Here is a 15529-nt window from a genome sequence, read left to right as displayed (position 1 = left end):
TATAAATAGAAGACGCCTCATGCTGGTATATAGGGTACAAAATTTAGGTATATTTATCGACAATTTGTATGGTAAGTAACTCACATTATTAACCCTTTTAGGATTTCCACTTTTTGAGGTAAAATTTAAACTTTCACTCAAACAGCTACTGCTTACTTACTATTTATCGTCAACGTAAGGTTATGGTTCAGAACTTGTTTCTTTCAGAAAACATCCTTTCCAACGGTACCACTCGCTTGTCCGTACACCAGAAACGGGAATATAAGGGAAATCCGGGAGATTTTTCAAAATTTTTACGCCCCTCTGGCCCGGGTCTAAAGTAAGGATCTGATTTTTTTTAATTACGTAGTTAGGTACACAATGCGATTGCAAAATTTCAATCTTGTGTCTTGAAAACTAAGGACGAAAATTTCTTTGCAAGTATGAAGGTGAGCCATTTTTATACATACATATTTTAAAAATTTACTGCGTCATTACTATTTGAAATTCAGCCATGGTTCATACGCTATTTTTTCAGTATAACGAGCCCTTTCCATCGGTGGTTGTTGATTTTGAGTTTAACGTCCCGTTAAGCAGCATGAGACGTGGAACTACTGATTAACTTGGAATCCGAACCCGGGCTTCCCGCGCCAAAGGTGCGTACGCCAACCGCTTAACCAAGAAGGAGCTCCCCTTCCCAACGGTATCACTCACATGTACGTCTCATACACCTGTACCGGAAAATTCTGAAAAAAACGGATTTTTCTGAAAAATCGTCCCCTCGGAATAGTTGCGTCCCTCAGGCTCGAGCATGCGTTCACGTAGGACTCTCAAACAAATTGAGAAATACTCAAAGGTGCACACAATCAATATGCAAAGTTTCAATCTCATATCTTGAAAACTAAATAAAGGCATGAAAAAAATTTAAAAATTTGCCTTAAGAAAAAAGTCACACTCCTCCGCCCCCACTTGGCACCGCCAAGTTGACCATCCAGTTCCAAAATGCATCTGAGTAAAAGATAATACTATGCAATGGTAACTATAGTTATCATAAATCCTAAAAGAGTTAAGTATAATGTAAATAATCCAAATATAATGTCTAATTATCTACTTTGTTTTGTTGAAAGGAAGTAGTGCTCAAAAGAGGAACCTAACTAACTCAAGAAAATTGATTAGTATACCGTTTGCCCTTAAAAAAAAAGCTTGCGATACCAATCGAAAGTTGGCTAGGTTTTTCTTAGAACTATTCCCTTTCAGTAATGTGGCAGAGGAAGCTATGCTAGTACAGAAAATTTAGACTATTTACTACTTTATCTAAGAATGACATTTCATACAGGCATTGTCACCACGTATACCTATGAATTTTCTACTAATTTATTATTAGACGTGATAAATAAATCTCGAGAATGTTGTATTATACAATATCTGCGGTAATTAAATGTAAGATAATACTGAACTTAAAAATTTATTTTAAAATGAAAATGTGGAATTCGGGTTCTTACCTTGAGAATATTGTGATGCTAAGAAAACAAAGCTCCACACACTCCGAAGCCACTCTGTTGAACTCAATTAAGCAGTAGGAAAAAATTGTTTAGCACAATGCAACAAAACAGCTGGATTGCTCATAGAAACCAAGTTTACCGTTTGTTGAAAAAAAAAAAAAAAAACTCGACACTGCTGCTTTTCATCACTGTGGGAGCAAAGCAAGATACAGCCAGCCCTCGCGGTTCAGGTGGTAACATCTCGTAGTGAGGAGGCCAATTTGTTAAATCGCACCGCCAACCATCCTGACTTAAGTTTTCCATGGCTTCCCACAGTTTAATCAGGCGAATGCGGGAATGGTACCGTAAGATTGACCCTGGCCAATACCATCCTTGGTCTATACTCAATGCTGGCCAGAGTAGAGGTCTGCACGGGCCGGAATTTTTAGCCCGAGCCCGGCCCGGCCCGTGAATTTATAATGTGAGGCCCGATCCAAATCCGAAATTTGTTTTAGTATTTAGGCCCGAGCTTGTGTCATAATCAAATGAGCCCAATTACAGCAACTTAACAATGAAAGCAAAATTGTATTTTTATTTACATCAATTAGAGGGCTAATTTTGCCCGTGCAGATCTCTAGGCCAGAGCTACAGCTACTAAAAGGCGTTAAAAATAAATTTAATAAACTGCTAAAACAGCGACGTTTCATCCCACAATATAAAATCTTACAAGATCAAACTGAAACTGCCTTGAACATTTTTACACTTGTAGACAATGTATAAACAAAATACCAATCACATAATATTATATGCTTCTACGAAATATAGGCTACATATTTATATATACATAAGGATCAATAGTAATCTTTGAAAATCAGCATTAACGTAGATAGCATTTCCGTCAGTGAGTTGGCCAGTATTGCGGTTATATTAGGGACTACACAGGATGCCTGTTTACATGAGCGATTGAAATTTACGAAATCGTTATAGTATTGTTTGAAAGCTATCACATAATCTGTTGGTACTAATCTTCTGTTAGATTAGGTTGGATAGTTCCTGGATATACTGATAATGGTATTATATGCTTTCAGTCGCAGGGCTAATTTCAAGCAAATTTAATTGATCTTTCTTGTACTTTATGTCTCGTGAGCATTGATTGTTTTCTATTGACCTTTAATTTAAACATCTACCCGTGTACAAGTTTTCAAGGGAACTTTTTACGTGACTCTGTTAAGAGTTTTCCTTGTTAAATATCGTTTAAAAAGTGAGATCATTTACTGTTAGAAAGAATGAAAAATATTAATCGGATAAACATAAAAATAATACACAAGCATTAAGTGAAACACTGTTTAAGTCAACTATATTTCACATTCACATTTCACTTTTACACTTTTAAAAACTTCACAGCTTTAGGAGCTTCACAGTTTCAAAAAGTCTTTGCGACATCAATTGCTTAGGAAATTTTTCTCGAGTTAGGACGCATTGTAAAAAGCCCAGAATTTGACCATATGCACTTGGATAGTTCAAGTTCTTTACGTAATATACTGTTAGTAATAATACTGCAGCCCTAAACTCAGAGCATCCGTTTTTCAAATTAATAATTTCTTCAGGACCACAATATATTTCTTTCTTTGTGCCAAAAAACACTGTTGGTCCTACAATACTCGTCTTCTGATGTATGTCTGCCTCCTGCAAGTAAAATGATAATAATTTAATATATAGTGTATTTGGAAGAAATTTAAACAGATAATTTAGTTTTTAGTAAATACTATGTACAATGAGAATTAAAAAAATACGTACTGGTATGTGAATCAATCCTCGAACTGACCTAAAAAAGCTTGTCCACGTTGCTGAGAGTTTGTGCTTTTATTAAACTCAAGATCTTCAAAAATAAATAAATAAATAAATAAATAAATAAATAAATAAATAAATAAAATAAAAATGAAAATAAAAAATAAAATAAAAATAAAAATAAAAAATAAAATAAAAATAAAATAAAGAAACAACCGTCCTTTTTGAACTAAGAAACAATGTGATAAGATGCATTTCCAGTCTGCCGCGAAAGTATTTCACCAAGTTGTAAAATTTCTTAACCGGATAACTCTGAAGTAGACTCACATAATATGTCAGAGCGTCAACTTGTATTGAAATTTATACCTTCTGTGGAAGATACTAAAAAACCGTACTGAAATAAGACTATTGTTACCTGTAAAAGAAGTATGAGAGCAAACTTTGACCTGCACATGTTATTAGAATCGATATAAACACTATAGTTTAAAATGATCTAACTGTATTCTTTATCAGGCGTAAAAGCCATAGTAGGTAAAATACTAGATTATTATTATAAAACAGCGTATCCAGGCAGGCCTTTTAATTATCCTTTAATTCTTTTACACTTGGAAGATGATGTCACCTGATGTTCTCAAAATGGAGTCTTGAGTGTAAACTTCTGCCGCAGACTGGCCTTAAAATATATTAATGTTTAGAGTAATATTGGAGTTCAAAGGCAGAGTCAATTAGCCCTAAGAGTTGCCTGAGCCTTTGATACTCTACAGTAATAAAATTGTCTGTACAGACATTAACCTTCGAGCATCTTTTTCAATAACTGCTAGCTATTGAAACAATCCGTATGAATCTGGACCAAAAATCAATCCGTTTAATGTGCACAATTTTACTTTTTAAAAAATCACAATAAAAATGTCATTTCACTAGTAACAAATACATATGTTACAACACAAAAGCACGAATGTACCCTATGGATGAGTGGTAATAGTCGCTACCTATTAATCAAAATGTCCTGGGTTCGATTCCCAGTAAATGACACATGTGGTTCGGAGCCCACTTTAAACTAGGTCTCGTCCTTTAGAAGCTCAGAAGCTCGTTTAAAACGTTAATAACTTGTTCACAAAAGCACGATTATGATTGAGAACTACCCACACGTCAAATTTTACTAGCTTCCTTCCAACAAAAGGGTCCTGCGTTCAATTCCGGTTGGGACACATGATATTCGGAATCCACATTAAACTGTAGGTCCCGTCCTTAGAAGTTTCTTCGCTCGTTTAGAACGTTCATAACAATTCTTACACACACGTCAAATCTTGAAATAGTAAATTCCATTATGGAAGAAGCCCCGTTCTGTAAGAAAGTGCAAAGCAGCGACACTGTTATGGTAGTTTGACCACCAACAACTGTAAAAAAGATGCGCAATATTAGCGTCGAAATTAGTACAGCGGAGCTCTTCCCAATAATATATCAAATCTCAAGCGACCGTTAAAATCATATTCTTGATGACGTGTGTTAGTTATTTTACCAATGGAAAACTAATACTTCATTTATAAATAAAAGAATATTGCAATAACATAAACCATATTACTACTATTGAATAAGTGGCAATCAGTGTACCCCAAGAGACGACATACATGGAAAATGTCTGTGGAAAACGAGGATGTCCAAAAATGCTTCTCAGGAGATATCATTTCGAGACAAGACAGTCTGAGTCGGTGACAATGTGACTATTGTAGATCGGGAGGATTGGATTAGGGGATCACGAATTCGAACCTTTCAGGATTTAGCATCCTGACTGAGGTTTTTTTTTTTTTTTTTTTTACCATTTTACTAAGTTTCACCAGATGAATGTACAGATAGTACCTAATAAGGCCGTGACTGTTTCCTTTCTCATGTTTTTGGTGACATATCTCCAAAAAATAATTTAAAAATGCATGTATCTTATTTCCTATAATGTTCTCAATAAACATCCTTCATACTTCCACAATCCCTTTAGAACTCTGACCATATTAGCATTATCTACTTTGGAAACATGTAACATAATAGTAGATAGACAGCCGTTTCAAAGCTCTTCCATATTATTATTTTTTAATCAGCTGGTTGTTTTACTGTTTACTGATCTCGTGCTTATTAATAAGGAGGTATCAACAGATGTGTTAAGAACTTGCGGGACGAGCAGAGGCCAAAGTATGGGGTTGCACATTAAATGTAATTTTTTCATTCTTATACTAGAAGAATGATGTGGATTAATATGCACAGAAGTGTATCTTCATAACAATAGTAACGTAAACTACTAAATGAAATTTTAAACTAATGTTTACTCAAATTGCGTCGGTGATAAGCAATTCTCAGTAACAATTCCCTTAACTCTATTACATATACACCTACCTGGGAAATTGCTCTAAGCGTAGATCTCTTTAGCTGCAAATGTCTTTCTAGGGCGAAAATATTATTTTCTATGTTGGCTGATAGTGCCACTTTTGACGCTGCATCTCCCAGCTGAATTTCAAGAGTGTCTACGTCGTATCCAAAGTAAAGACTTGCCTCTGTTTCCAACTGAAATAAAGGGGAATAAATAAATAAATAAATAAAAGAAAAATCCATAAATCTTTTTCCTTCATACTATCTTACGGTAGATTTCACGGTGCGTAGACGGTAATATTCAAGGCACGTAGATGGATCGAGAAAATGAATCTAATTGTACTCTTGAAAAGAGAAGATAAAATAGAATAGAATAATAGGGGCGTCAAGAGAGGGAAAAGCAGGGGTGAGAGTCCCTACTAAACTCATTTTTCCGATTTTTTTTAAACTGTCTTAAATTTTGAATATTGGAATATAATCTAATTAAATATGAATAAAATAAATGGATTGTATTCTACTAACTTCGAAATGTTTGTTGTCGGGTTGACTAATTCATATCGGACTTCCGAAGAAATATCAAACAATTTTAATGACCGTGTCAATAGCGACAACTCCCAGTCACGACCCCTCTTTTCAGGTTTTAATAGAAATAGTGAAAGAGTGAGGAAGAGTAAGAAGAAGGTAGGAAGGAAGAGGGAAGGAGAAGGAAAGGAAGAAGATGATAGGAGATCTGAGGAGAACGAATTACTGGATAATTTTGGGAATATGGTGAAGAAACTCGAATAATTTCTAAAAGGTACTCTGTATTCAGAATGTTATTGCACAAGTATTGATATTATAGGTATCCGGAATGGACACGTGTTCACCCATACAACCCTGACCTGGGTCCAGGCAACTACGCCAGTGGGAGTTGCCCCGACCCAGCCCGGGTGACAAGAAAGTTTAGTTCTATTGTTTATTCATTATTTTAGAACGAAGGTTACCTAATATCCAGTCTCGGAACTCCAAGATTCAGAGATCGATCACACATTTGAATCAGCAGGAAAAAAAATCGAGTAATGCATACATTTGTTACAAATAAAAATTTTGATATTTCTGAAAGATCGTCGTTCATTCAGGCATATACTGTTATTTTGGCATTTCTCAGAGCCGATTATAGTTTGTTTTAGACTTTATCCTTTATAACCTTTGTCATGCATTGTAAAACCATTACAATAAACCAACGTTAATGTTACGACTTAAGGCTAAAAATTATCACTCAGTCACACACACATACACACGGGACAGCGTATAAACAAGGATAAAATATTCCAAAGGAAACTATGTAACTACATTGTTTTATACAATTTACTGTATTACATTTAGAAAAAAAAATATTAGCCATTAATACTGTTTATATGCTGTACACATGGCGTTTTATGAACTGAATTATATATTTTACTATTTCTGCCTCTTTTCGCTGATGAAAATAACAATTTATGGCTCTCTACTACGTCCAGATGATTTAACTATTGTTTAGAACTAGTGTTACCTCGATTTATTCCGTTTATCTGCAGAAATTTTCCAAATTTAGAGGAGCTGAAGTTACAGTGTTGTCCTTGATGTACGCCGCGTCTTGGAATGGAGATTCTCGCGCCGTAATACTATAGTTCGGGAAATAGTTCCAATCACAGCAGAGATTTTTGGCAGCGGAGAGTACAAAACGAATAGAAAATGGTAAAATCTGGATCAAACCGGATTTCAGAGAGGATATGGGCATGTCAAGAAGGACAATCGGGGTCCAAAATATTCAACCAAAATTTAGATTGCTAGATTTTTCTAAGAATTCCTGCCCAATAGCGGGCCTAGTTTTTGTACAGCATTAAGATGATGATTTCAATGTTTCCCTATTTGAAACACCCATATGCTAAATATTATCGTGAAATAACGTATGAATAAAGATATTATTCCCCAAAATATAGTTACTACGAAATTATCCCGAATTTCCACATTAATTCCAAGTATAATTATAATCAATTGATTTTTTTTTATTTTTTTATTTTTTTATTTTTTATTTTTTTTGGTTTAACGTCCCGTTCAGCAGCGAGGCTATATGAGACGTGGACCTACTGATTAACGTGGAATCCGGACCACATGAGCTCCCGCCGGGAATCGAACCCGGACCTCCCACGCCAAAGGCGCGTACGCCAACCACTTAGCCACGGAGGAGCTCTATAATCAATTGAATATCATGTATACATCTAAACCTATTTCGGAAAAATTAGCATGGTACAGTAGGTGATAAATTTAGTGGGTCCCTCCGAGTGGAGACCACATTACGTAATTGTAATGGTACATTACACTCTTCATGAATTCACGAAAGTAATAAGTACTTTATCCAAGTTACAGCGTAGGCAAATGAGCTAATTCTCGTCCTTAGACATTGCAAAACCAAGCTCAAAAATTCTAAATATCAATCTACTTACAGATTTCTGTAATTCATGAATTTTTATAGTTCCAAGCTTTCGACTCGCCCCTCGAGTCTTGGTCACGGAGGTTAGAAACAAGAAGAAAAAGAATAGGAACATCAAGGAATGAAAAGGAACGGACTAAACAAGGAGAGAGCTGTGAAAAAAAAAAAAAAGTTGGCAAGTGCGCCAGCGATATACGGATAAGGTGATGCGAACTAAAATATGGCAGGCATGTTATTATGTTTATTGTCATGCTATTCCTGTGCAAATTTTGTAATTACCACCCCCCATTCCAGTCAACTATTCCTTGTCTAGATTTATTTTTTTTAATGAATAAATAAATTTTCAAGCATCAGTCTCTCTATTTCATTTCTAGCTCCAAACAAAACTTGTGAATCTTCTACCGTACGTTGCGTTTCTTTTAAATGTTTCGATAAACCTGACACCGGAGTTTCTGCTTTTGAATCTCTAATGTATTTCTTTACTCGGACTTCTAAATTTTTTTTCGTTTTACTACATAACTATCTTGACAATTGCATTTTATTTCGTAAATACGCAATTTTTCATTGGGATCCGTGTAATAACACTTAATCTATGATCGACTACGCTGACATTACTTCGAATGCGTGTAGACACATAAATACAATTTTTAGTATGTCTGCATAATGAGGAACGAAATTTGAACTTGGAAAAAAAATGAAAAATGAAATCTTTGAGTTTTACGTCCCACGATTATGCCGGTGAGGCTAAAGGAGACGGTGATGATGAGAGATGAATGAAATGGTAGAATGAAGAAAGTGGGAGGAAACGGGAGAACCCCGAGAAAACCCACGCACACGGTGTTTGTCCACCACAAAGTTCACTTGGCGGGAGCAGGGTTTGAACCCGAGACCCCAAGCACCAGATAAATTTGAAATTGGATTTACACGAACTGCATTCATACCGCAAAGCCCCTTCATGCCTCTTTACATGGCGTGACAGTGTATCGAAACTGAACGTTCTAAAAGAGTAATAAATGCACCGATAAATTTTCCTCGAAAACCTATTGTCAATTACCTCATTACTTTTGAAGTGTACAGTTTCTTCCTCAGAGTCTGCATCTCGGTCTTCTCTGTGGGGAAGACTGCTTTCTGTAGGTACTTCTTCAGCTGTTTGTGCCACACCTCGTGTCCAGCTTCCAGCTATATCTGACAAAAAAAAAAAAATCAGTACCTGAAATGTATACAGCCTTTTCAGATTTAAAATTAACACAGGTGTGTAAGATATAAGTCAGGTTTTGAATTTACTTTTTTTTAAAAAAAAGAAAAGTGTTTGAGGTCCGTATTTTATCAGTCACAACAGCCTAATGCTGAAATGGTATCTTAAACGCAGGCTTTGACTTCTTTTGGAGGTTGATCCTCCCATTTTTACACAGAAGGTGGTTGCTTGGTATATTACAAGGGATGTAATGGATTGTATACGCAGGTATATGGCGTATACAAACCACTAATTTTTGGAAACTATCGTATACCCATCTAAAAGTTAGGAAGTACGCGGGTACACGCTACATTCGATTCATAGTGTACTCACTTCATTGGAACAAATAACAACTCTTTTTCATGTTCTCTATTTCAAAACAGAAAAATCTCACTAAACAGCTGGTCGTCAGGCTGTTGCCGCGAATGATGTCTAAATTCTTTTAAAAGGTTTGAGTTTTCGGGTTGTGGGAATCGAGTTTTCCGTCAATCCCTTCTATAAGGAAAAAGAACACACTGTACTGCAATTTTTTTTTTTTTAAGATGTCACATGCGCTGTCCGCACCTTCTGAAAGTTGATCTGTGGTATTATAATAAAATAAAGCCAAGATGTTTCCAAATGTTTTTCTTGGAAACTATTAGAAACTCTTTTGTTTCTAAAGATCAGTTGAAGATAGAATGGTGAGGAATACCGCCTAGATTCATGTGGTAACATTGAAGCTGTTCTGTTTTGACATAGTAATGGCTACAGTTTTCAAGGCCTCTTTCATACAAATTCGAAGTCTGCCGATTGGATACAATTTGAGCGAGGCAATACGGAATGGAATCAGTTTATTTCTAACCACGGAAGGGAGTTCCGAGAAAAATGTGGTCTTTACTCTAGTTCAAAGCTGATAGCTCATAGCTGTGTACATTCTGTTGACGAAAACATAAAAGCAAAGACATCGAGAAATAGCGAAGAAAAATCCAAAGGACATGTTAATTTGCCAGCTGCTTCAGAAAAAGACATAAGTATATTTATTTATTTATTTATTTATTTCACATTATGACGGTTGTTATGGCATTTCCAGGTTGATGATGAAGATGCCAGCCGGATAACGTCCTTCGTTAAAGGCGTTGGAAAGGAGACTACATGGGGCCTATAAGTTAGGTACCATTGCGACATTTGGCTGGTGCGAATGAAGGAAAACTTCTCTTAGGATAGTTGATCTGCTTTTTCACATTTTCTTGACCAATATTATTATTATTACATTTTATAGGAATTTACATCTGTGTGAACGGTCCAAAGTTTAACTTTCTCTGAAAACAGCTGTTCGTGTAATTCTATTTAAAAAAAATCGATAGCCAGCCGTACTCACTGATCTATCGAACCTTTTTATCAACAGATTAAGTGCATGCTGGAATAGTACATCAGCTTATAAGTCCAGGCAGCTTCCTTTTCAAATCCTCTTGTCTGAGTGTGCTCAAGGGTTGGTAATTTGATAAGCGTAATTATATATACGTATATAATATGTTTCTGTGTGTAACAAAGGATGGAGCGTATATCCACCTAAAAAATTAGCATTACATCACTGGATATTAGTGAAGGATTTGTCTACAACACTCACTTGTGAGTATACTCATAAGCTGGACTCGCAGTGCGTTTGTTATTAGTCTCAAGACTTATCCATCACGTGCTGGAATGTTGTGCATGGAACCGTAAAATGACCCAGAAAATTAACCTTGACTTTTTTCCATGAACATGTATAGCATTCTTTAACATGAATAGTTTTGTTTTAAATTTAAAGTTTACCATCCGCCTATTTGTCACGATGACTGAAGAGAAGGAAAGGCTTAGACAAAAATTGAGACGAACTCGACCAGTCTTATTAGATGCCATCAAGCATTAACCTGGTAGGACTGGGGAAAACCTCTAAACTTGGACTACCGAACAACATCTGAAATATCGCCATCCATGTTTTTTTGAAAGGCTTGACCAACTTTTCTGAGAAACTAACTTTCACGAAATTAGTGCTGTTACTCATAAAACGAACAATAATAGAGCGGATGATCCAGGTGCCTGAGGCGTCAGGCCGCCGGTGGGGCATGGATCTTCGTGATTATTAAAACTTAACACCTAATGGCATCGTGCCAGGCCGATTGGTGGAATGAAGAAACTGGGAGGAAACGGAAGAAAAAACATGCACACGGTGTTTATCCATCAGATGGCCCATATGGCATGAGCCGAGTTTGAACCAAGGATCCCACGCACCAGAGGTGGGTGTTCCAACCAATGAGCCCACATGAGTTAACACAAACTTGGGGTAATACTACTTGACAAAACTGAAGCATAACGATACATGCTTTGTTCATGTTCTTATTGACAAGTGAGTCCGCGACGTTAACCTTTAGGGATGAGTGCTAGTCAGGGCCAGTTTTTTTTCTGAGGGCATAAAATTGCATAATATCCATTTCTAATGAGTCACTTTCACATATAAAAAAAATCAGGAAAAATAGAGGATCACACCTGTCAATATTGTGTCTAAATTTCAAAATAATGGCTCTCACCACAATAATTGGCAAACTTACTTTAATACAGTAAAACTGAGAAGCCATACCTAACAAGAGACCATTAAATTTTGGAAATTCAATTGTTGAAAATGATTGCTAGCACTGGATTCAGCACCAAAAGAAACAGAGAAAAGGATAGTTTAGTGGCAGACTGTATACAGGGTGGGAAATAAGTGAGGGCAAAGTGCGAAGATAGAACGTAGAAAATACCTAGAAATGTCATGTTAATTTTGAAACGAGTAGAGGGATCAGGGCCGTCTGAAGAAAATTTTTGACCTCTGTAACAGGAGGCGTTCCACGCTTTGACAATATATCAATACTAAGGTGACATGAATGAAGAACTAGAGATCCTGTAATACGGTCCATGAGCACGTTGTATGCACGAGGGAATAACCTCGCTTGCGCGCATACTCACTATCACTGACGCGCCTGTTTCCTTCGGACGAATCCCTATGCAGCCCCACCAGTTTCACCTTACCCCGACTCGGTTACATAACATTCGTGCTTTCTAGTTGCTACCTATCACCGGTTAGTTTATTTTTCGCACTGTAATTTATATGGTACACATCCAATGGCCGTATTTAGACGCAAATCGTAAAACAATTGTAACATTTTAACAGTTACTTCTTGTGGTCCCTTGAATTATATTTATGTCAAGTGAGATATTTTCATGTCGTCTAGTAGAAACCTTTTAGGGAACAATAGGAAGTAAATTAGTGAAAGAATTATAATTCTTTTACTAATTTCTTCCTTATTGCCTCCTAAATGGTTTACGCTAGGCGACATGGAAATATCTCACTTGACATACTCGTAGAGAAAATTTAAGAGGGTCATCAGAAGTAATGATTGAAAAATTATGGCAGAATTTTATTTTATGATTTTCTTATCTATAGGCCTATGTAGTCCGGATATATGACAAAAACAAAAGTGAAAAAACACAAAACCTCTACTTGGTGCTCACTAAATAGCAGGAATGCAATCTAACCGAGTCTGAATAGGGCGAAGCTGCGGGCCCGAGCGTAAGCGACAAGGTGCGACCGAAGGGAGCAAGCAGGCCAGCGACGGTCTTTCACATGCATTCACTTATTTCATCTATCGTAAAGCACTTGTAACGATTTTAGACTTGAAACCGTATACTAGTAAACCTAAAATACAAGTGCATTACTTTGGCAAGGTTCTAGAAGGCATTAGTCGAGCAGACGGTTCTACCAAATTTTCACACATTTATTGCATTTTCTGATTTCTTCTTGCAAAGCATGCACTAAATGAGGAGCTAATGCATAAACCACTAAACAACTTCTGCTATGTGCCCAGTAAAAGCACGAATGCTACCTAACCGAGTCAGAGCAGAAAAGTAGTAGGGGGCCCGAGCGGAGCGAGGGGTGCTTTCGTAGGGAGCAGGCACGTCAGCGACGGGGGGCACACGCATAAACAAGGATAGTGCAACCTACATAAAATATCCCCAATAATTTCCACCTTGCAAAACACTTAAATAATCGTAATAACTCTTACTTTCAGAATGGATTCACTGGTTTTCCGGGTACAACTGACCCGCTGTGAGGAGAAATTAGTCTGTTTTTAATTCTCACTTCTTTTCCACACTTCGAATCGTTGATTTTACGTTTGAACATAACATGACGCTTCAAAAACTTCAACATAATATGACGCTCTTTATCACAGAGTTATTTGTAATAAAATCGTATGTTTGCCTTATATCCATCGCAAATGTCCATTCCTAACACGAACAGAATATTTCCACCTTTTGCCAGATTATTTCCATTTAGAATACGTTCACTCCCATTCAAAATGTATTTCAATATATCTAATGACAGAAATTACTTATATTCACACTCTACTTCTTTTAAGAAAAGCATTTGACATCGCAATTTTCCTATGAATTTGGTTTTTGGTAGAGCCGTCTGCTCGAGTGAACCCTTCTAGAACACAGGCCCCATTCCCATTTAGCTGTAATAAAGACACAAAACATGGCTTTGCATTTAATTTTATCGTCTGGAGAAATTTGTTTTACATAAACATGTCTTCTATGAATATGTTTCACATATATATGCGAAGTTTTAAATTTTGCCTGTAAATCTTTCACAATGTAGGTGCCAAGAGTAAACCAGCACCAACTTTCCAACACGGTCTTTCTAGTGGTGCGCCAAAAGTAAACCTGCACGCCTTGTCCATGGGAAGGGGGACCAGTAATCTAGAACCTTGCCCTTAGAGGACAACCAAAACCATTCTTGTTTGCTATGTTCAAGTAGTATCTAAAAACTTATATTACAGATTTTTATTTTAATAATACAAGAATGTCATCCATCAAAAGAGTGTACATTCCGAAATAATGTACTGAACGTAATGATTCATCTTCTGGGAGGAATCAAAAGAGCTTTCCTACATCGTTTTCATCATTATTCCTAACAACTTAATGTATATCATACGTTATTTCTACATACTGTACCTTGTTCAATCCTCGGGTGTTTTGTTGGAGGGTTGTCACAATATTCACACCACCCTTTAGATTCTTCTCTCGTAAGTTTCTTCATTGCATCTGCCTCATTTTACACCTCTTGCGTCCACGCCGGAGTCCATGAAGCCGACTTGTTTTCACACAATAACTCAAGATTTCCTTGAACAACATTAAATAATTTCATAAAATGCAAATGACTCCCGTTCGGGTTCGATCGACTTCTTTCGGATTTTCGCGAACATTTCAACGTAACGACATGTGATCTATGAAACTTTATACGTCACCGTAAAAATAACGACGTGACACATAAAATATTCTTAGATTCTCGTCCCTCTTAAGGCGAGATTGTTACATTTAAACTTTACTTCTTGGTGTTTAAATGTAACAAAATTACATCCATTTTTTCCCAGCAAACCATATTTATACATCACATTCCATTTTACATATATTTCTTCTACGAATACGTCTATTTATAAGTCAAACATGTGAATGAACGTCACAATTTTTCTCTGTGTACTTCCAGTTGACGTGGGAAGTTCAAATTTGACATAATTGTAGCCTTCCGGGGATAAACCACAGGAAAAGTGTGAAAACTCAATATTTTTGAGTTTTTATGGGATTTAAAGTGATAAAATAAAATACATATCCCTGTTGACAAAATAAGACTAATTTACTTTAGGTCAACATTCTTAAGTTCAGGAAATATTAAGATCATATGCATGAAGTTCACTCTTGAAGCAAAGGTTGTAAGATATGTGATGCGAGGCCGTAGGCGGAGAAAACGGCGAGGTCTGGGGGCGAGGACACTAGCTGGCCAAAGGCTAGTCTAAGATTAAAAAAATAGAAAACTATTTGTCATATATTCTACAAATAGTTACCGAGATAAATAATTTTATATGTACATTACCTAAGTCAAAGTTTATCTCCATGCTATGGTTGGTCAAGATCTGTCGAATGAGTCCTAGAGTTCATCGTAGCTAAGTGGTTAGCGTATGCGCCTTTGGTGTGGCAGGCTCGGGTTCGATTTGTAACGGTACCGCTCCGCGCCTAATATCAATTTGACTTTACGCACGCCGCGTGTACCTTATAATTAATTTTAACAGAAGAAAAAAAACTTTAAAATTTAATAGAAAATAGATAAAATAACGTATCAGAAACCAGGTTCTTGAGTTTTGACGGGTAACCTCTATTCATGGAACTAAATAAATTAGTAATTAA

The 15529-nt window shown here is 36.4% G+C and overlaps 2 protein-coding genes across 4 annotated transcripts in view; both read right to left on the bottom strand.

Moving 5' to 3' along the window:
• Positions 1–15529, bottom strand: part of LOC145662522 (aminopeptidase N-like) — a 154247-nt gene that overhangs the window by 69174 nt on the left and 69544 nt on the right. The gene's annotated exons all lie outside the window — the stretch shown is intronic.
• LOC145662020 (uncharacterized) lies at positions 2828–14497 on the bottom strand. 2 transcript variants are annotated; one of them, XM_081727356.1, is made up of 4 exons: positions 14303–14497; positions 9110–9240; positions 5631–5798; positions 2828–3146 (listed from the first exon to the last, which is right to left on the bottom strand). In XM_081727356.1, the coding sequence occupies exons 1-4, from the start codon at positions 14385–14387 to the stop codon at positions 2859–2861; spliced, it is 672 nt and encodes a 223-aa protein (XP_081583482.1). In that variant the 5' UTR covers positions 14388–14497; the 3' UTR covers positions 2828–2858. The 2 variants fall into 2 exon arrangements, with proteins under 2 accessions (XP_081583482.1, XP_081583483.1); XM_081727357.1 differs by lacking the exon at positions 2828–3146 and adding an exon at positions 3257–3339.

Source organism: Thermobia domestica, chromosome 10 (genome assembly GCF_964235325.1).
Source record: "Thermobia domestica chromosome 10, izTheDome1.hap1.1, whole genome shotgun sequence".
Lineage (NCBI taxonomy): Eukaryota > Metazoa > Arthropoda > Insecta > Zygentoma > Lepismatidae > Thermobia > Thermobia domestica.
This window is presented reverse-complemented; position numbering and strand designations above follow the sequence as displayed.